The 21,535-nt window shown below is 41.8% G+C and overlaps 1 protein-coding gene across 2 annotated transcripts in view; it reads left to right on the plus strand.

The window, feature by feature from the left end:
• JAK2 (Janus kinase 2) overlaps positions 1-21,535 on the plus strand; it is a 161,578-nt gene that overhangs the window by 129,574 nt on the left and 10,469 nt on the right. For both annotated transcript variants that reach the window (XM_074994863.1, XM_074994864.1), the window contains 4 exons: positions 4,368-4,492; positions 12,003-12,175; positions 13,862-13,979; positions 16,243-16,356. In XM_074994863.1, coding sequence (XP_074850964.1) covers positions 4,368-4,492; positions 12,003-12,175; positions 13,862-13,979; positions 16,243-16,356 — 530 coding nt within the window. The remainder of the gene's footprint in view (positions 1-4,367; positions 4,493-12,002; positions 12,176-13,861; positions 13,980-16,242; positions 16,357-21,535) is intronic.

Consider the following 21,535-nt stretch of genomic DNA (forward strand, 5'->3'; position numbering starts at 1 on the left):
TGTAGTCATTCCTAGACAGTCTTTTCCCATTCTGTATGTGTGACGCTGATTGTACCTTCCCAAGTGGAGCACTTTGCATTTGTCCTTATTAAACTTCATCCTGTTTACCTCAATCTATTTCTGCAATTTGTCCAGATCGTTTTGAATTATGACCCTGTCTTCCAAAGCAGTTGCAACCCTTCCCAGCTTGGTATCATCTGCAAATTTAATAAGCGTACTTTCTATGCCAATATCTAAATCGTTGATGAAGATATTGAACAGAACCGGTCCTAACACAGACCCCTCCAGAACCTCACTTGTTCTACTTTTCCAGCAGGATTGAGAACCATTAAGAACTACTCTCTGAGTACGGTTATCCAGCCAGTTATGCACCCACCTTATAGTAGCCTCATCTAAGTTGTATTTGCCTAGTTTATTGATAAGAGTATCGTGCAAGACCGTATCAAATGCTTTACTAAAGTCTTGGTATACCACATCCACAGCTTCTCCCCTATCCACAAGGCTTGTTATCCCATCAAAGAAAGCTATCAGATTGGTTTTACATGATCTGTTCTTTACAAATCCATGCTGGCTTGTCCCTATCACCTTACCACCTTCCAAGTGCTTGCAGATGATTCCTTTAATTACCTGCTCCAGAAGTTAAGCTGACTGGCCTGTAGTTTCCTGGGTTATTCTTATTCCCCTTTTTATAGATGGGCACTATATTTGCCTTTTTCCAGTCTTTTGGAATCTCTCCTGTCTCCTATGGTTTTCCAAAAATGATAGCTAAAGGCTCAGATACCTCCTCTATCAGCTCCTTGAGAATTCTAGGATTTATTTCATCAGGCCCTGGTGACTTGCAGACATCTAATTTTTCTAAGTGATCTTTAACTTTTTTTTTTATTTCAACTTCTAACCCTACCCTTTCCCACTAGCATTCGCTGTGTTAGGCACTCCTTCATCAGACTTCTCAGTGAAGACTGAAACAAAGTCGTCATTGACCATCACTGCCATTTCCAAGTTCTCTGTTAGTTTCCCCCTCCTCACTGAGCAGTGGCCCTACCCCATCCCTAGTCGTCGTCTTGTTTCTAATGTGTTTATAAAAAGCCTTCTTGTTTCCCTGTATACCTGTAGCTAGCTTGAGCTCATTTTGTGCCTTAGCCTTTCTAATCTTGCTCCTGCATTCTTGTGCTGGTTACCTATATTCATCCTTTGTAATTTGTCCTTGTTTCCATTTTTATATGATTCCTTTTTTATTTTGAGATCATGCAAGATCTCCTGGTTTAGCCAAGATGGACTTTTGCCATATTTTCTGTCTTTTCTGCGTAGCAGGATAGCTTGCTTTTAGGCCCTTAATAATGTCCCTTTGAAAAACTGCCAACTCTCCTCAGCTGTTTTTCCCCTCAGTTTTGCTTCCCATGGGACCTTACCTACCAGTTCTCTGAGTGTACCAAAATCTGCCCTCCTGCAGTCCATTATTGCTACTTTGCTGTTTTCCCTTCTACCCTTCCTTAGAATTGTGAACTCTATGATTTCATGATCACTTTCACCCAGGCTGCCTTCCACTTTCAAATTCTCAACCAATTCCTCCCAATTTGTTAAAATCAAATCTAGAACAGCTTCCCCCCAGTAGCTTTTTCAGCCTTTTGGAATAAAAAATTGTCTCCAGTGCAGTCCAAGAACTTATTGGATAGTCTGTGCCCCACTGTATTAGTTTCCCAACATATATCTGGATAGTTGAAGTCCCCCATCACCACCAAATCCTGGGCCCTGCATGACTTGGTTAGTTGCTTTAAAAAAAAGCCTCATCCACCTGGGTAGGTGGCCTGTAGTAGACTCCTAGCAGGACATCACCCTTGTTTTTTACCCCTCTTAGTCTAACCCAGAGACTCTCAACACATTCATCTCCTACGTCCGTCTCCACCTCAGTCCACGCGTGTACATTTTTAATCTGTATGGCAACACTGCCTCCCCTTCTTCCCTGTCTGTCCTTCCTAAGCAGGCTGTACCCTTCAGTACCAACATACCAGTCGTGTATTATCCCACCAAGTTTCTGTGATGCCAACAATGTCATAGTTGTATTTATTTATCACTTCCAGTTCTTCCTGCTTATTACCCATACTTCTTGCATTTGTATATAAGCATCTAAGATATTGATTTGATCTTGCCTCCCTGTTTTGTCCTGACCCCCTTTTTACTCTGACATTGTAGCCCATGCTCCCTCCCGTTTCTGACCTATCTCCCAGGTTTCCATGTTCTCCACTTACCTGTGGGCTTTGGTCCCCTGTCCCTGTTGAACCTAGTTTAAAGCCCTCCTCACTAGGTTAACCAGTCTGTGTCCAAATATGGTCTTTCCCCCCCCGGAAAGGTGAACACCATCTCTACCTAGCAGTCCTTCCTGGAATAGCATCCCGTGGTTGAGGAAACCAAAGCCTTCCTGGTGACACCATCTTCGAAGCCAGGCATTCACCCCACAAATGCACCTGTCTCTGCCTGGGCCCCTACCACTGACAGGCAGGATTGAGGCAATACCACCTGCCCCCCAAACTCCCTCACCTGTGCCCCCAGAGCCCTGACGTCACTCTTGACCTGCTCAGTGTCACACCTCGCAGTATCATTAGTGCCCACGTGGATGAGAAGCATGGGATAGTAGTCCGAGGGCCGGATAATCTTCGACAACGCCTCTGTAACGTCTCGGATACGGGCCCCCAGCAGGCAGCATACCTCCAAGATGAAATGTCAGGGCAACAGATGGGCACCTCTGTCCCCCTCAGAAGAGAGTCCCCAGTCACCACTATATGTTTCTGCCTCACAGTGGTGGCAGCAGACTTCCCAGCCTTGGGGGTACGAGGCTTCTCCTCTGCTGTACGGGGTGATTCTTTGTCTCCTGTATCACGTACAGCATAACGGTTTCCTAGTACCGCAGTGGGAGGGTTCTGAGCGGGGTGGAACACTGCCTGCTGCCAGAAGTAACAAGCTGCCAGTGTCCACCCTGATCTATCTATCTCCTCCACCAGTGGTTTATAATCCGTCCTGCGTACTGGGACAGGTACCTCAGCTGTCTCCACATGAATACTATCCAGGAACTGCTCATGGAGTCGGATAATCCTCAGCTTAGCTACCTCCTCCTGTAGCTCTCCCACCTGCCACCTGAGAGATTCCACCAGCAGGCACCTTTCACACTGGATGGTTCCCCCAGCCTGGATATCAGTGAGTGGGAATTGCAAGCCACAGTCCCTGCAAAGCCACACCAGGATCTGGGTAGAGGCATCCATGGTCAGGCAGTCTGTCTGGCTACAGGCACAGGTGGAGGAGACAGTAGTAGTGTTGGCAGGTGTTGCAGGTCTTCCTAACCATCGTAGGCCTCCCTCTGTCAAACTCCCTTCCAAACTCCCTCTTAAACTCCGCTGTCTTCAGCTCCCTGTCCGCTTTGCTCCCGCCTCTGGCTTTTAAAGCCTGCTGGCCTAGGTCAGTCCCATCCCCCGTGTGTCACACAGGGGAAGGCTGATCAAAGGCAATCAAGGGAGCAAAGGTCAGGCACACAGTCCCAACTGCTACAGAAATGGAAACTGAAACTCACCCACCTGAAATCAAAATGGCAGTTCAAATTCAAACAGTTAAGCACACTCACTCACTCACCCCAAAAGCCAGCGCTCTCACCTGGTTGCTTCTTCAGCAGCAGGATCACTTGTTCTCCCTCTTAAACTCCCCTGTCTGCAGATATTGTGTTAGCGAACATGATATTCTCTCCTATTGACTTCTGTTCTGCATGGATGTGTTGTCCATTGCAGAATTGAAGCTTTATTTACTGTGTGACTGGGATGCCTAAGCATCCCCAAGTAACAGAGTGTCTTGCCCACAGTATTATTGGCAGCACTCGTATGGTCTCCTACTTTGTATTCTCTGATGAGGCATTGTGCCCTAATGACTCCAATTTTCTTAGATGCACTGACATGGCTGGACACTGTGTTATGTATGAAAGTGCAAATGTGTACCACATCACTGTGTTATGTCCTGTTTGGTGGACATAGGTCAACTTTGTGTTTATTGTAACTAGGTAGAGGAGAGAGTTATGACCTAGTTAGAAAATTGTGGTGGTATATATAGTGCAGATAGGGCCAAGGTTGAAACTGTAAATCTATCCACCTTACTTGCATGCTGAGTAAAAAGGTGGTGTGATATGGTTATGTAAGTCTGTTCTGGTCACTCATTTATGCGAGGAGAGGAACTACACGTGTTCTGATGGATCACAAATAAAAGAGCCTCCAGAATGAAATGATGAAATATTTTCAGCACTGTTTGTTAGAAGAGTTATTTATAGATACATATAATTATTTGCATTAAGAAATTATAAAATTCTAATCTTACATTTTGTATTATTTAAAAAGGTCGGAGAAATCTGAGATTAATTATGGAATATTTACCATATGGAAGTTTACGAGACTATATTCAGAAACACAAGGAGAGGCTGGATCACAAGAAACTTCTTCAGTATACATCGCAGATATGCAAGGTAAAAAAAAAACAAAAACCTTTTGATGATGTCAGTGGTATACATACCTGCAGTCTGTTAGCAGTACTTCCTTCTAAAGAATGTTTATTGCTATATTGATTACAAATGCCTGATTCAGCGAAGGAGTATTTGTTTTCATTGTCAATACTGGTTCACCATTTGTGAATAGGATGGAACAACTATATGCCCTACTTCTCATAGGGTGACCCACATCTCTGAAAACAAATAACCTTTTTGTTTGCTCTAAAGTTGGTTGGTCAGATGTCCTCTCAGATATTAGTGTTATGCACTTCTTATTGCCTGACAGAAAAGCATTGTATAGTGCATGCAAGTGCACTTTTAGTTGATAAAGATCTGAGCAGCTGCAGAGGAACTAGTCTGTCTGCTGAATTATCACTTCCACTTAGTTTGTGTTTGAAGCCATAAGGATATCTTTGCAACTATATGTGCAAGAAAAAAATCAGATCATATTTTTCAGAAGCTGATAACATGTAGGTATGCTTTCTATTCATTGTGGGCCAGCAGAATTTTCAGGATTTAGTCGTTCAACCATAATAGTACCATTACCACAACTTATAATTAAAACAACAAAAGATTTTGCATTCATGCAATGTTAGCTTTTTACTTGATGCTCCCAAACAAAGAGCAAAGGTATTATGCTTGCTCAGTGCAGGCTTTTGAAGAATTTAAATTAAACTATAGAGGAAAAATATTCAATATTCAATCTTCAGAAAATGATAAGTGTTTCCAAAGCTAGTTCAGGAGAGAGCAAAAATGTCAAGAATATCAAGAATTTCTGAAAAATGTAAAGTCCAGAGGAGGGAAGCTCACCTAGCACTTTACACAGATTCCTACACTTTGCCATCACGCAGCAGGCTCCTGCTGCACTAACTGCTACCTACAGTGGCATCCTCATTAGTTACAAGAAGAGCTGCCTCTCGGAGTGCTGATTTTCATAGGCAGGGACTTGCACAGTGTTAGCTACAAGCCATGAAGCTTAGGAAATTGTGGGAAAGGGAAAAGGGAGGGATAGACTAGATGACAAAGGAGCAGAAAAACATGTTAAAATACTGAGGTGGGATAAACAGTCAGAGAAGGGGGCAATATTTAACACCTAAATCACTAACTGGAAAGAAAAGCCATTTAAAACATCTTTTAAAAATCAGTGGGAAGAAATTGAAGCAAAACAAGAAAGGTGATTTTAAAATGTCAAACTACTCAAGAAAACACAGAATGAGCTGGAAGAAAAGGTGAGGGGAGGAGGGGTCAAAAAGAGGAAGTTGAAAATCCTTGTATCGCATATTATGGCCATGAAATCTGGTATAATATCTCAGACAGTCACTGCGTAGTGTCTCAGTTGATCAGAGTTGAATGTATTTATCAGACAAAGGAGTTGCAAAAAAATCTTCTCATAGAATCGCAGGGCTCAAAAGGAATGACTTCAAAGAGTGTTTTGAACAACTATAAAACCTCTTCCTGTTGGTGGATTAAAAAGTTCAGAGCAACAACAAAATCCTGCAGCTGAGAATAAAACTATGAAACTGACTATTTAACCATAGCCAGTTCTGCAGGAGTACAACTGGGGATAGCACTGACCACGAGAAAGCACCTGGATGCATATATTAGAACAGTCAGGCACACTACAGTTTTTACGCAATTGTAAGACTTTGTTCCATTCAGAAGTTGAAAAGATTGTTGTGGGGTTTTTTTTTTTATTTTAAACTCTTGGCAGGAAAATAAAATGTTTATTGTACAGAGCAGTGAGGAGTCTGTCCCTGGGTGAGTCTCCCTCCTTTGGATCCTACTTTGAGAAATTCTGCTGCCTTTTTTTTTTTTTTTTTTTTGGGTCAAAGCATTTATCGCTTTTTGAAGTCTGAATATTTTTCCTCCAACCTTTCATTTAAATTCTTTTCAAGAGGCTACTTGAGCAAGGAACGAATGATGTACACTGTAGCACTGCAACCAAAACTGGCCTTGTGGATCCTGCGTATCCCAGTCATGAGCCCCTTGCATTTGTGTGCACCTAGAAATGTAAAGAGATATTGTAAGGGATTTTCCCCCCTTCATTAAACTTTTAGCCATTTCTTTGCAGAAATAACTTTGCAGATATAACTGACTAGCAGATTTACCCACATTGCTTGGGTCTATAACTCAGTTTGGTTTTGGTTTTTTTTAAAAAAGGAAATGTACATGTTTTATTCAAATGATTGCATTTTTCAAAAGTAGTGTATTAAGTTAATTTTTGTTTTGCATTTCTTAAAAAAGGGATTGTTAAAACTTATCCATTTAATTTTTTGTTAGTAATTGTTTTAAACTGGGAATTCTAGCAAGTATATTTTTTTCTTATCATTTGCTATGTTTTAACAAAAAAAAAAAAAAAAAGGGCTATAGTCAATTTGGTTTCCAATAATATTTTTCTTCTAATTTTCAGACCTCTAAATATTTATTTAACAGTGACAAAACAGAGCACAGCTCCAAATATCTCCATTTTTTATCTTGTCTATAAGGTTTATTGAGATTCCATTTCAGGGTCATCTTGATTCAGTCTCTTTAGGCATTCACTCAGTTGTTGCAATTTTGAGGATTGTGCTTGATTTGGTGATTCAGCCTCTTTTCTATTTGGTTTTATGAGAAGCAGTCCCATTCCAGGCACATCCCATTTTCCTGGCACAACCAAATTCTTAGGTTGCTTTATGTTGTTATAAGAGGAAGCTATATACCAAATTTGGTGCTCCTATCTCCTTTTTGTTTAGAAGGAGTTCTTGGTGAAACAAACTCTCTAAAATATATAACAGATATAAACTAATTCCTGGAGGATGATGAGACATGAAGCTTCATCCTCCCATGCATGCTTTTTACACAAAATCTATAAATAGATTTTGCAATGTATCTCAGAGAATTCTCTCACCCTTCTTCAGCTCAAAAAGCCAGCCCTTCCTTCATTGGTGGGGTGGTGGTAGTGGTGGTTGTTTGGAGGTGTGGGAGAGGTGGAAGAAATTACGGTAAACTCTTTCATACCCAGCATTCTATCATCCGGAACGCTCAAATAACCGACATTTTAATCATAAGTAAATTTTAGTTACGTTTTCCGTAAGTACAGTATAATGAAAATGAATACAAATAAGTAGAGCAAATACGGTGTACTTTTACAGTGTACATACTACTTCTTTTTCTTCAGTGTTATACATTGCTAGGTATACCTCTATTATTTAAAATATTTGAATATCTGGTCCAGGGGCTGCCAAATATGAAAGACGTTATTGTATATTGAAGCCCTGCCAGAACACAGAAGTTGGCTCTCCTTTCAGCATGATGTTGAGACAGGAGCCTCAAATTTTACTTTACTAAATTAATCCCTATAGCTAATCACTGTTCTTGAGTGAGATTTTGCACCTGCTGTTTTTATTTATGCATCTGTTTTGTGGCCTAAAGCATATTACATTACAACATCCCAGGAGTTATTTAATTTCTTTAAATATTTGTCTGGAGTTTTCAAAACTACTGTTCTTTGTCTCTTTTTTCTAGTTATCAGCTGCTGAAATTTCAGTGGATTGATGTAGTGCTGGGTCTTATCAACTATGATATTTTTTCTAGACACTTTCTGAGTGGAAGGAAAGAATAGACAGTAATGGTATTGGATTCAGGTTCTGTTTAGCAGGCTTATACTGTGGAACATACTTTCCTCTGAGAGTGTGCATGATTAACATTAATGGAAATAAGAGGGACTCATTGCTGCATAAATATATACCACATGGTGTTGCATGGCAAATAAGTAATAGGTCACTGTGACAGCCCTGACTCAGATAAATCAACCTCTTGTACAGTTCATGAATTGGATACCATGGTGGTGTTTGCAGAAGAAGCCTTAAGGGCAGAGGAGCATAGCATTTCCATGCACAGGGTCTGAAACATAGCGAATTAGCTCCAAAGGTGGTATTCAGAAACTACGCCAGTTTCCCAGCTTAGTGTCCTGACTGAGGAATCAGGACAGCTGTGGAAGAAGCTTGAGTTTGAGATTATGTTGGATCTTGTTCTGAAAGGTAGGCGTGTCATTGAAGGGGCATGTGTGGATTTTAGGGTAAAAGTGCCAGCCAGACATAACACCCGCAGAGAGGCACAAGCATCTGAGGGCATCAGGCCATCCTTCCTTTCTGTCAGCAAATAAATTACTGGCACACAATGGTGCCATCTACTGGCGTAAAGAAAATGAGGAACAGCTGTTCAAAAGTTTGACGAAAGTCTGGGGCAGAAGTGGGTGGGGAAACACTAATGGAAAAGGAAGACTTGCTCCAGACAGGATTTCTAGTTAGCACAGTAGGTACATACTTGTGGCACTGGTATGCTAGGGGTGCTTTACTGCTCAAAAATTGTTTATAGTACAGTGGTCAGCTGTGGTGGGCAGAGGGGAGCTGGCACTGAAAATGCTGTTCCTGGGGTGCATAAGGTGTAAATGTGACTCTGTACCTACTGCCTGTGAGGGGCTCACCCTCAAACATCATTCATCCAGCACTGTAGGTTTAATTTTTAGAGTCATACAGTGTATGGCCAGAAGGGACCACCAGATCAGCAAGCCTGACTTCCTACATATCACATGCCGCCAGCACCTCTCAGGGCCCACATATTACACCAAACAGCCAAAACTAGACCAAAGTATTACAGCCCCCAGGGTTATTGTGTGCCACAGGCAGAGGGACTCGTGTGATGTCAAGGCAATTTTTTATGCCAAAAAATAAGGTGAGCAACTAAAATTTTGATGAGCAACGCTTGCTGGGTTTTAGAGATACAGAAGGAAAGGAGAGTATTCTTACAGCGCATGGATTCTCAAACTTTCTGTTGGGATGCCAAAGTGGGACTCCATTTTAATGATGTTGCTAAGGCTTGTGTTGACCCTCAAATTCTGAAGACAAAGCCAAGCACCACCATCCAAGACTAAGCTTATATGCCCCTGCCCAGGGCAGAAGCCCTTGGATTTGAGCTTTTGCCTCGCCACCCAGAGTATGGGGCTTGGGCAAGCTCAGTCTTCAGTCTCCTTCCTGGCCTCGTGTAGTAATTTTTGTTGTGAGAAGGGGATCATGGTGCAATGAAGTTTGAGAACTGCTGGTATAGAGCCATTGAACAGCTGGCTTGCTTAATGTTTTCTCATTGTTACCCATTGGAACTTGTCAGCTTCTACAACATCCTGTGCCGTATCAGCTCCTCCCCAACACATACAACTGCCCAAACAGGATTTTCTTCTTAGTTGCCATAAAAACTATAATTGGTTCCACTCATAGGCATAGTTAGTTGGACTTTTTTTTTTTTTGGGGGGCGGGGCGGGGGGAGAGGGAGGGAGGAATGTCCCTAGTCACACCAGTGGGGCCATGTGTGGGCATGTGTGCCAGGAAAATTATGTCTAAGGTTTGTAGTTTGGGGAGGCAGTGCCGTCCTAAACTCACTCCAAATTATGTCCATGTTCCCCTCTCCCCCCCAGCTCATATTTCAGCAGTGAATAAAGGATTAGTAACCATAGGAAAACTGCTTGCTCCTGTAGGATGTTTGGTATCTGAAGAGAGGGAATTATATCATTGGTCATAGATTGGTCACACTGTAAAAGTGAATGTTCTGTGATGGTGATGGTGGGATGATCACCACACAGTTTGTGGGGGATCAAAGAAGATGAAAACATAGAACTGGGTGGAGCAAGCAAAAGAGAGAATGGCTTGGTCAGCGTTTTGTTTAATTGTGCAAGAAATTTAGCGTGGATTTTATTCTCTCTGAGCTAAAAGGTGGAGGTCTGCCAAGACAGAATGTTGGGCCCCCTGAGTGGGAGATACAAGGGCTGTCCATCTCAGTAGGTCAGGAGTAATGTCGATGGGCTAAGTGAAGGGTTCAGTTCAGCTCCCCTCAGCTCGGGATATTTATTGCACCTGGAAGAATTAGGAAGCTCTCTCCAAAAAAAGATAAAACAAACCAGCAGTCAGGTAGCACTTCAAAGACTAACAAAATAATTTATTAGGTGACGAGCGTTCGTGGGACAGACCCATTTCTTCAGATCAATAGCATTTCCAGCGCAGACTGACATATAGCACAGAGATCCAAAAAATTAAATAACTGACAAATCAGATACATGGAACTGAAGGGGAGGTAAGGGGGAGAGATACTAAGTGAGATCATTACAAATATCAAAGAAAGGGAAACAGTCCTTGTAATCAAACCAAAAAGCAGTCAAGTAGCACTTTAAAGACTAGCAAAATAATTTATTAGGTGAGTTTTTGTGGGACAGACGCACTGAAGAAGTTCACCTAATAAATTATTTTGCTAGTCTTTAAAGTGCTGCTTGACTGCTTTTTGTTTTGGTAGCATATAGATTAGCAGGGCTCCCTCTCTGTTACTATTCAACATGCAAGTCCTTGTAGTGCTGCTTGACTGCTTTTTGTTTTGGTAGCATATAGACTAGCAGGGCTCCCTCTCTGTTACTATTCAACATGCAAGTCCTTGTAGTGCGCGAGATAATTGCTATCTTGATTGAGATCAAGTGTTAAGGTACCACATTTGAGCATGAACTCCAGATGTGTGAACTGTCGATACATTAACACTTGGTCTCAATAGAGATAGCAATTAACTCATGCGTTGCAAGGGCTGTTTCCCTTCCTTTGGTATTCATAATGATCACAGGCAAGACACTTAGTATCTGTCCCCCTTACATCCCCTCCAGTTCTATGTTTCTGATTTGTCCGTTTTTATTTCATTTTTGGACCTCTGTGCTATGTATCAGTCTGTACTGGAAATGCTATTGATCTGAAGAAGTGAGTCTGTCCCACGAAAGCCCATCAACTAAAAAATTATTTTGTTAGTCTTTAAAGTGCTACAAGACTGCTGGTTTGTTTTCTTAGAATACAGACTAACACAGCTACCTCTCTCTTACTGTTCAAAAAAGATAGGCATTCAAACAAAAAAAGCTTGCCATTCTTCCTGTATTTGGGTTAAACTCACTGAACCACCAGATTTACCACCAGATTACAAAGAAAGACATGAATTAGAATTCATTTGCAAGTTTGACACATTTATCCTGGGGTTTACCAGAGATCTCAGTTATCTTATGCATTACAAGGACAATTTCCTCACCTTTGATATTTACTGGAATGGCACACATCCCACTTAATTTACTCTTTCCGGAGGTCTTATTAATGATAGGTGACTTCTCCCACACCATTTTTTCTTTTCTTTCCTTTCTTCTTCTTTTTTTCCGTCCTCCTTGCTCTGTGTGCGCATGGGCTTTTTTCATTTTTGCTCCAGAACCTGATGAACTGGGTCTTATGTGAAAGCTCATTACATAATAAATAAAATTGTTAGTCTTTAAGGTGCTACAAGACTTGCTGATTTTTTTTCCCCTTGCAACCAAATTCTTCACTGCCATAGACAAATATGATGGCATTTAAATTGATGAAATTACAGCTGCTTATGCCAGTGTTAAATTTGGTGCTTTACTGAGTTGTAATAGCAATTATTTGTGTATTATCTTTACGTTTAGGGCATGGAGTATCTGGGCACAAAAAGATATATTCACCGGGATTTAGCAACAAGAAACATCTTAGTGGAGAATGAGAACAGAGTTAAAATTGGGGACTTTGGACTAACAAAAGTCCTGCCACAAGACAAAGAATACTACAAAGTAAAAGAACCTGGAGAAAGCCCTATATTTTGGTAAGTTTCCATTTTCTTCATGAAACAAGCCTGGGTGTTTGTAGTACCCAGAGCTGAATTTTATTGCGCTGAAAGATGCTAATATTTTTGCTTATTGTGGAGCCCCTGAAAGCCTAAATACTTAAGCATAAAAAGGCACATTCAGGGATTTTAGTTATTGTAAATGTTGATATTTTCCAAACTAGTCTCATAAATTTAACCATTGTCTATATATTCTAGCCGTTTTTTAAAATTCTCTAATATTAATCAGCAAACATGCTAAACGGTTGAGTAGTTTAAAGAAATGTGAAGAATGTTCTCCAGAGAAATTCATCTTAGTGGACTCTCCCTCTCCCTCCTGAATTTGCATTTCTTGCAGATAACCAGATAGAAATTCTCACTTGTATTTGAAATTTTCAACCATTGAGGCATCTTTAGGCTCATTGTTCGTATCAGCCTGCTTGGTACCTGTCTATGTTTACACTAGACTGGTATATCGACCTGCTCAGGGTTGATCTTCTGGGGTTTGATTTCGCTGTCTGGTAGGGACGTGTGAAATTGACCTCGCAGTTGATCCTTGTGCTCTTTGCAAGATGGAAGAGGCAGGGAGATGGACAGGAAAAAGTCTCCTGTCAATATCCTTCAGTAAGGACAGCTAAATAAGCTGAGTGCAGATATGTTGATTCTAGCTGTGCAACTGTCGTAGCTAGAACTGTGTATCTGCCATCGACTTACTTTGTCTAGTGTAGACACAGCCTTAGACAGCCTCTTCCGTACTAAGGTCAGCATGTTCTGACCACAATCCGCACAGTTTCTCCCTGGACTAGGAGAGCAGAAAGTAATGTTCAGGTGAGGGATATGTTTTCAGCATAGGTCCAAGTCATCCAGGGTCCAGGATACACTGTAATACCCTACTCTCTGGTAAAACCTTTTTTATAAGAGATTTTTTTAAAAGAAATAATCTAGAAGCAGTCTCCCTTTAAGTAGGAAAGGAAAAGGAGCAGAAGCTTCTGTTTAGTTTCCTGTGGACCTCACTGTGTGTATTCTAGTTGACTTGGGAAATATTACAATATTAACTACTGAGATGACTACTGTAGGCTATCCTACTGTGTATGTTTATGTGAAAAAGCTTCATTACTTGTATACTTGAGCAAAGTGCATGCTGTTCATATGAGCAATACTTGTCAGCTTTAAGCACTCTAGAAATGTCACACTCGAAAGAAGAGAGTTGGGAATAGAATGTTCAACATACATAGATAATAAATTTCTGAATACTGGGACAGAAGGGGATCAGTTGGCATAAGCCAAACCACGATGACTTCAGTGGAAAGATGGTCAGCGACTTGAATGAGTTTTGGGTCATGCCCTTCATGCAAGAGGTTATTTGTGGTGTTCGTCATAGTGCATAAGTAGGGCCACCATATTAAACTGTTCTGAGTACAATGCAAAACAAAATCAGGAAGATTCAAATAATTTTTTTTACAAAGTAAAAAAGCACACATACAAGTAGTAATAACGTAATGAAATGTAGAGGTATAAATGTCTGTAAGCATGTAATAAGAAAACAGATCTACTTATCTACAGATTTACATATTTTAGGTTTATCAAATAAGATGTTTTGATCCTTTCAAAAAATAGTGTGGAATAATGCCCCTTTTTTCATTCCATATTAACTTTACTGATTTTTCCCATGATGTTTTGATACAGGTATGCTCCCGAATCACTGACAGAGAGCAAGTTTTCTGTGGCGTCTGATGTGTGGAGCTTTGGCGTGGTCTTGTATGAACTCTTCACATATATTGAAAAGAGCAAAAGCCCTCCAGTGGTCAGTGCATAGTTATGGGTTTCTGGAGTTCCTTTTCTTTTGAGCTAACTAAAGATTTAGATCATGCACAGATCTAAATCTGTAGTTGTTTACTGTTCCTTTTGTGCTGAATTGGATTTTCTGCAGCATGCAGTTATAGGATGAAATATATTGAAAAGCACTACTGGTTGAACCATTCTAGCCCGGCACCCTCAGTATATGACTGGCACCAGACGAGAGAATTTGCTGAACCACAGGAAGACAATATTGTCTAGCAGCAATACCAACACTTCCATTGCTTACGGGGCTCTTAGAAGACATTCAGGAGTATATTAGAGCTAAATAACATCACAGAACACTGAGAACCAGGACTGCTGGCTGTAAACAAATTTTGTGGGACATGGGAAAACTTGGCCGCACCCATGTTAAGTGGTCATCCAGCTAACTAAAACCATGCTGGACCGTGGATGTTGCCAAACAAGGGAGGTTCAACCTGTAGTACCAAGTCCTAAAATGTTAATTATGGGGTGTACAATTATCTAACATCTGTAAAGGCCCTAACTGTATGAAGCAGTTTAAAAAACTCGAATGTCAAATTTTCTTTTTTACCCCATACTAAAGCAACAGGTATGAGTGACGCATCCTAATGCTGCTTACAACCATTTCTAAAGTCTTTCTTAGCGACAGGATCACACTGGGAGCTCATGTTCCATTGATTGCCTACTATGGCTCCTTAAACCTTTTTCAGAGTCACTGGATTCCTTGATATGGTATGTCATGTTATAAACCTGACCTGTATTATTTGTTTTTAGATGGCATGACCTTATGTTTGGTTGTGTTAAAATATATGGTATTGACATGAATTTACCTTATCAAGCAATCTAGGCTGAATGTATAACTGTCTCCAACATTATTTAACAATGCTTCCAACTTCCGTGTCATCTACAGATTGTGCCACCAATAATTTACTTTCTTTTAGTCATCAATAAAGGAATTAAGAAGCAGTGGGCTGAGCACAGATCCTAGAGAAGCCCACTAACAACACACCCATTGGATTATTTTCCCATTTGCAATTAATTTTTGCTGTTTATCAATTAAGCTACTTTTAATGCATTTATGTAGGGTACATTGATTTTTGTATAGTGATAGTTTTTTTCTCAGAACATATGCACAACAAAGCAAATGCCTTGCACAACATTGTCCATTATTTTAAGATGTGTACCAACCACAGGGGATTTTATTTAAAAAAAAAAAACAAAAAACTGTGGCAGCTGTGTTTGACATGACCTATTTTCCACAAAAAAAAACACATATTGATTGGCATTAATTATGCTGCTGTTCTTTAAGTTCTTTACTGGTTGGGTCCCAAACCAGCCTTTCCATAATATTAGCTTGTAGTTGATGACATGTTAAGTACAGGTTGAACGTCTCTGATCTGGCGCACACTCATCTGGCAACATTTGTAATCCAGCATAATTTACGTTAGCTGGATAACCACTTATCATGGGTATTGCCAAGATTCATGTGGTCCCATAAAGTTTGTTTACAGCCACCAATCCTGGCTGTCAGTGTTCTGTGCTGTTATTTAACTGTAATTTGCCCTTAAATGTCTTCTAAGAGCCCACTAAGCAGTGGAAGTGTTGCTAATGCTGCTAGACAATATTGACCTCCTGTGGTCTGGCAAATTCTTTTATTTGGAACTGGTCAGGTCCCAAGGGCACTGGACTAGAGAGGTCCTATCTGTAGCAGGTGATGACCTTAATTATCCTGTTTTATCCTATTTATATATCAGGATTCCATTAGCCATTTTCCATTCCTCTGGAGCTTCTCCATTGTTCCAAGATTTGTTAAAAAAACAACATTAATGCTTCAGAAAGATCCTCAGCCAAATCTTTAATGGTCTAGGCTGCACACTATCTTTACATTTTAAAATGTTTAACTTTAAATAGTGCTATTTTGTATTGTTCCTACTTACTTATAGAATAAAAAGTATTTAGTTGTTTCTCTAAAATATGAAGACATTTCCCTGGTTCTTTTTGATGTTAAAACATATTTATTGCTATTTCTGCCTTACCTGCATCATAATTACTATCCCCTTATTAAGTTTCTAACTTAGTCCATTGCTATGATTTTACTTGTTCCTGATATATTTAAAGGTTTCTTTCTTAGTGTTCTTAACTGTATTGGTGAAAGGTTTCCCCCTTCTTCCCCAGAAATAATTCACTCCAAAGTGTTGCAAAGCATAATTAACTTAACCTGAATAAAAGTTGGCTTTCTGTTTCAGGAATTCATGCGCATGATTGGTAATGATAAACAAGGGCAGATGATTGTATTCCATTTGATAGAGCTTTTGAAGAGCAATGGACGGCTGCCAAGGCCAGATGGATGTCCTGATGAGGTATTATAATTAATATTTTTGTTTTAATGTTGCATCAGCCAGGGTGAATTTATAGTAAATATAAGTTCTGTGTTTTGTGATGACTGGGTTATTGAAGGAACATCACTGTGATCGATTGGATTGGGACTGTAAATGTGATGTGCCAAGACACCAACAAGCCTGATTTCTCTATAATAGCAGCCTGGGCACTCCACAATCCTTTGTTGTCAAACATTGCTCTCCAGCCAGCCCCAGCACAGACACAGGAAAAGGCCATGCGTGTGATACAGCCAGCAGACAGTGGAATGAAAAACAAATCCTAAGCATATAGATACACAGTTCCTCTGGAAGCTGAACTCTAGCTAAATCCATCTGATTCTGTATTGAGAGCTATACAATATAAGCTCATTAAATCCTCGCTTTCTTACTGTAAAGAGAGAGCTGCACAGACCCATTGCTCTTCCTCCCCCGCCTTACCCCAGCCCCAGTAACAGTTATTTACACTGGCTTTGTTGATAGATAAGTGATTTTATTAAGTATAAAAGCAGAGGCAACTGGGGTGCAGGGAGCTGGGGGAGCTACTGGCCACGTGCCCTTCTCCCCCAGTCTGGGGAAGGACTGGGACAATGCCCCTCCACCCCAGATCTTGCATCTCCCTGCCTGTGCCCTTCCTCCATTGCTCCATCCCATCTCCACCCCACCTCTCCCCGCAGCCAAGGTGTCCTGGGTGGGGCATGGGTACTAGTCAGGCTAGAGATCCAGCACTGTCAGTAGCAGTCTGCACTCCCCTCCTCCCTCCCACTGCCACACACATTCACCATCAGCATCAGGGAAAGTGCAGCAAGGCGTTCCCTGCCTGTGTGGTTCTTTGCACTGCTCTGCTCTGCTTCTTGCTGGGGAGTGGGAAGCTTCTTGCATATGTAATACCAGTTCCACCACTCCCCTGGAGAGATGTGGGCAGAGAACACTTTTCTGGCAAGTAATGTTTGGGTTTGTTTGTTTTGAAAGCTGGTTTGGGTAGTAGGCGTATGCCTGGCAAAACTGAATTCAAGGGCAAAGTGCAGGTGAGAAAGTCAAAGGTGCTCTGCCATTATCCTGGGGACATCACCACCAAATAAGTGGAAGTGGTTATATAAGTGCAATGGAAAACTCTTTGAGCAAATCCATCTTTTTTTCATAGATCAAACTCGTATTTGGAGGTTCACTAGAACTGGAGGAGTGGTTTGTGTATGGAGATGCACTGAAACATTCAGATTCATTAACTATAAGTGGGTTCCAGTGTGTCTTTATGAAAAGAACTGAATGTTTAAAGTTTTATAGGGCTGGGAAAGAGCATATTCTGAAAATACTGTCTGTGTAAGACTGGTCTTTGGTCAGTCGTGTAAAGTTAATTTTGCACCTTTAATATTTTAGACACATTTTGTTTTTTAAAGACTCTTTTTGGAAATGGGTTAACTGCTTCAAGGATCTACACAACGTTTCTCTTCAAACTCAAAGCCCTGCTATTATAAACACCCCTCTGGTAGAGCAAAGCCAGGTGCATTCATTCGCTGCTTCTGCTTTTTTGCCCAAAGAAAGTGAGTAGCAAGACGTGAGCTGAGCATTCAGTCTCTGCAGCACTCTGATCCCCTATTGCTCAGAAGCAAAAGACTTAATTCATATGCCCCTCTGGCAGCTACTGACCTGACAGACCAACTCAAAATATTTTAAAACTAGTTGAAGCTTCTGTGTATGTCATACCTGTTCTTCTTTGAATAGTGTCCTTCTGAGTACTCCAGTTCAGGTTCACATGCATCTCACGCACCTTTGATCAGAGATTTTCATCAGCAGTGTCCACTTGACCTGTGCATGCACTGCTAATACTCTTATGGCCCACACTGGAGCTATATCAGGCTGCATGGGTGAACCACCCTCAGTTCCTTCTCAAACTTTCAAATTATGCAAAACGTTGCTCCTTTATTCCAGACCTTCCTGCAAGCCAAAAGGAATAATTTCAGGCTACCACTGCTGAGGGACTGTTCCTGACCAAGACATCTTAAGGCAGTTCTTAATGGTGCACATACTGCAGCCCATTCCATATCTGTGGAGTGGTAATGCACAGAACATCTTGTCTAGAGTTGTCCCCGGAGAGGTCCAGAGTATGGAAAAGGATCTTCCATCTGATGGTCTGAAATTGTTTGTGAAGAACACAAATGAGTCATTACGTACTCTCGACTTGAAGGTTACGTTACATGTGTTAAACTCCTGTGAACAAAAGGAAATTAAGTAGATCACAAACAGCACAGAGACCCTGCACAAAGCAGTTCTCTGGTTTTCAGAGACGGATGGGATCTCTTAGAAAAAGACATAGCATTATAAGAAAAAGATCCTATAACCAACCTGACAAGAGTCTGTTCTGGTCTGGCTATGGTCTGAAGAAGTGGGTCTGTCCCACGAAAGCTCACCTAATAAACTATTTTGCTAGTCTTTAAAGTGCTGCTTGACTGCTTTTTGTTTTGTTAGCAACAGACTTCACCTTTGAAGTTACAGTTTTCACAAGGTGCTTCTGAATTTGGATTCTTTCCTTCTTTTAGCTTGTCAGCTATAACAGTTTTTCCACCTCCCTGCATTTGGGAAATGAGTCCCACTTCTGACGAACATGGGAACATATCACCTCAGATAAATGGTTGCTGGAAATACCACCATGGGGCCACTCTGTCCATTTTCTCTCACTCCATCCTCCTCATTCTCCTTCCCTGTGCCTCTTTGAGGATACTTCTCAAAAGTTCTTACTGAGACAGGAAATAAACTCTTTTTCATTTAGGAGTGATAGTGCTAGTCCCTGCTCAGCACAGGGGCAGGGGCTTCAACTTGCGGTACTTGTACATGCCACAGAAAAATGAAGGGTGTGGGGGTGTCAATTTTAGATGTAGGACTTCAAAACAAATTTGTGAGGTCTCAGACATTCCAAACAGTCAGGGCTGTCCTGAGGCAGGAGCATGGCCTGAAGCAACCCCCACCAGTGCCCCACGTGCAGGGCTTGGGGCAACCTCTCCCCTAGTGCCCCAGGCCCCTCCCCAGCCTCACTCCACTCCTGGGGCTGGGGAAATGGGTCCAGGGTTGTGCATGACAGCGATAGCAGCAGCAGTGGGGTACCCTCCCCCCACTACTTACTGCACAGGCAGTGGGAGCAGCAGCCTGCTCCACCCTGCTGCAGAGAAGCTAGGTGCAGCAGGGCAGTGGAACATAGCAGGCTGATGCTCCTGCTGCTTGTGTGGTGAGTGCTGGGGGGAAGGCAACCCCCTGCTGCTGCTGCTGCTGCTGCTGCTGCTGCTGCTGCTGCTGCTGCAGCAGCAGCCACCGCCACGCACAACTCCCAGTCCCAGGTAATCTTCTGGTCCCAGCTCTGTCCGCCACTAATTCATTGTCCTCCCATCCATAGGACAGCGGGGTGGCTGCTGTGGGGCCCCCAAAAACATGGAGGCTGGGGTGGCCACCCCATTTCATCCTGTGGATGGGATGGCTCTGCAGATGTTGACTGGCACCTGTTGCCCCTTCTCTAGATTTAGGGGATTGGTTTTTTGGCCTTCAGATTTCAAGATGAATATTTCCATATGGTGATACACTCATCCAGCAAAAGGCTCCTGTGTTTTGTCCTATCCAAAGATCAATTTCAGTACCAGGTAGTCCCATTTGGTCCCTCCTTGGCTCTGAGAGTGTTTTCAAAGTTTGTTGGAGGTGGCTGCCTACCTGTGTTATCATGCAGTCCTGGTATTCCTGTACCTCTAGAGTGGGTTGCTCAAAGGTCAGCCATACCAAAAAGTGAACTTGTCTTTAATTGAACACAGGGAAAATTCACACCGACTCCCATTCAGAACATACAGTTTATAGAGGCATCCCTGAATTACTTGGCACCGGGGTCATCTTTCCCTTGGACAGATTCACAACACTGTCATACAATGACAGGATTAATCAGGGAAGCCTCCAGATGTAATGAGAACCTGCCTCCCACTTCAGGGTCATATGAGAACTTGCACTGAGACAGAACATGTGAAATTACATTTTCATCCAAGGGTAGCTCAGATGAGATTAGTCATCAAATCAGACACAGCCTAGACAAAAAGGTAGCTGCTCTTCAAGAGGTCACATGCTCTCTGTACTGGTGGAAGAAGATTCATCACAAAGTAGGTGCAAAGGCCACTTCCTCTAACTGATGTCATAGAGTAACTGTAGACATAGATGCTTCTCCTTTAGGATGGAGGCACATCTGGATGATTTAACACTAGTGGGCAGCTGGTCATCCCAAGAATCCACCTTCCAAATCAGCTTCAGTTGATAGCTCAAAGTGATCAAAAATAGTAGCAGAGAGTAAGCCGTGCTAGTCTACACATTATCAAAACAAAAAGCAGTCAAGTAGCACTTTAAAGACTAGCAAAATAGTTGATTAGGTGAGCTTTCGTGGGACAGACCCACTTCTTCAGACCATATCCAGACCAGAACAGACTCAATATTTAAGACACAGAGAAACAAAAACAGTAAGCAAGGAGGAGGACAAATCAGAAAAAGATAATCAAGGTGAGCAAATCAGAGAGTGGAGGGGTGGGGGGGAAGATCAAGAATTAGGTTGAGTTAAGTATGCAGACGAGCCCCTATAGTGACTCAGAAAGTTCACATCCCGATTTAAACCATGTGTTAATGTTCCGAATTTGAATATAAATATAAATTCGTCCGCTTCCCTTTCTACAAAAGAGCGATAATGTCTCTTCAGTAACACACATACCTTGAGGTCATTGACAGAATGGCCCATTCCATTAAAATGTTGACTAACTGGTTTGTGGATCTGGAGTGTTTTGATGTCTGTTTTGTGCCCGTTGACCCTTTGTCTAAGGGAGTTAGAAGTCTGTCCAATATACAAAGCATCTGGGCATTGTTGGCACACAGTGGCATATATGATGTTAGTAGCGGAGCATGAGAAAGTGCCCGTGATTCTGTGAGTAACCTGGTTAGGTCCAGTGATGGTATTTCCAGAGAAGATATGTGAACAAAGCTGGCAGCGGGCTTTGTTGCCGGGAAAGGTTCCAGCACTGGTATTCCTGGGGTATAGACTGTGGCTGTTAGTAAGGATCCTCATGAGGTTGGGAGGTTGTCTGTAGGAGAGAACAGGCATGTCACCCAGGGCCTTCTGGAGTGTAGCATCCTGATTAAGAATAGGTTGTAGGTC

The sequence above is a fragment of the Carettochelys insculpta genome, chromosome 5 (assembly GCF_033958435.1).
Source record: "Carettochelys insculpta isolate YL-2023 chromosome 5, ASM3395843v1, whole genome shotgun sequence".
Lineage (NCBI taxonomy): Eukaryota > Metazoa > Chordata > Testudines > Carettochelyidae > Carettochelys > Carettochelys insculpta.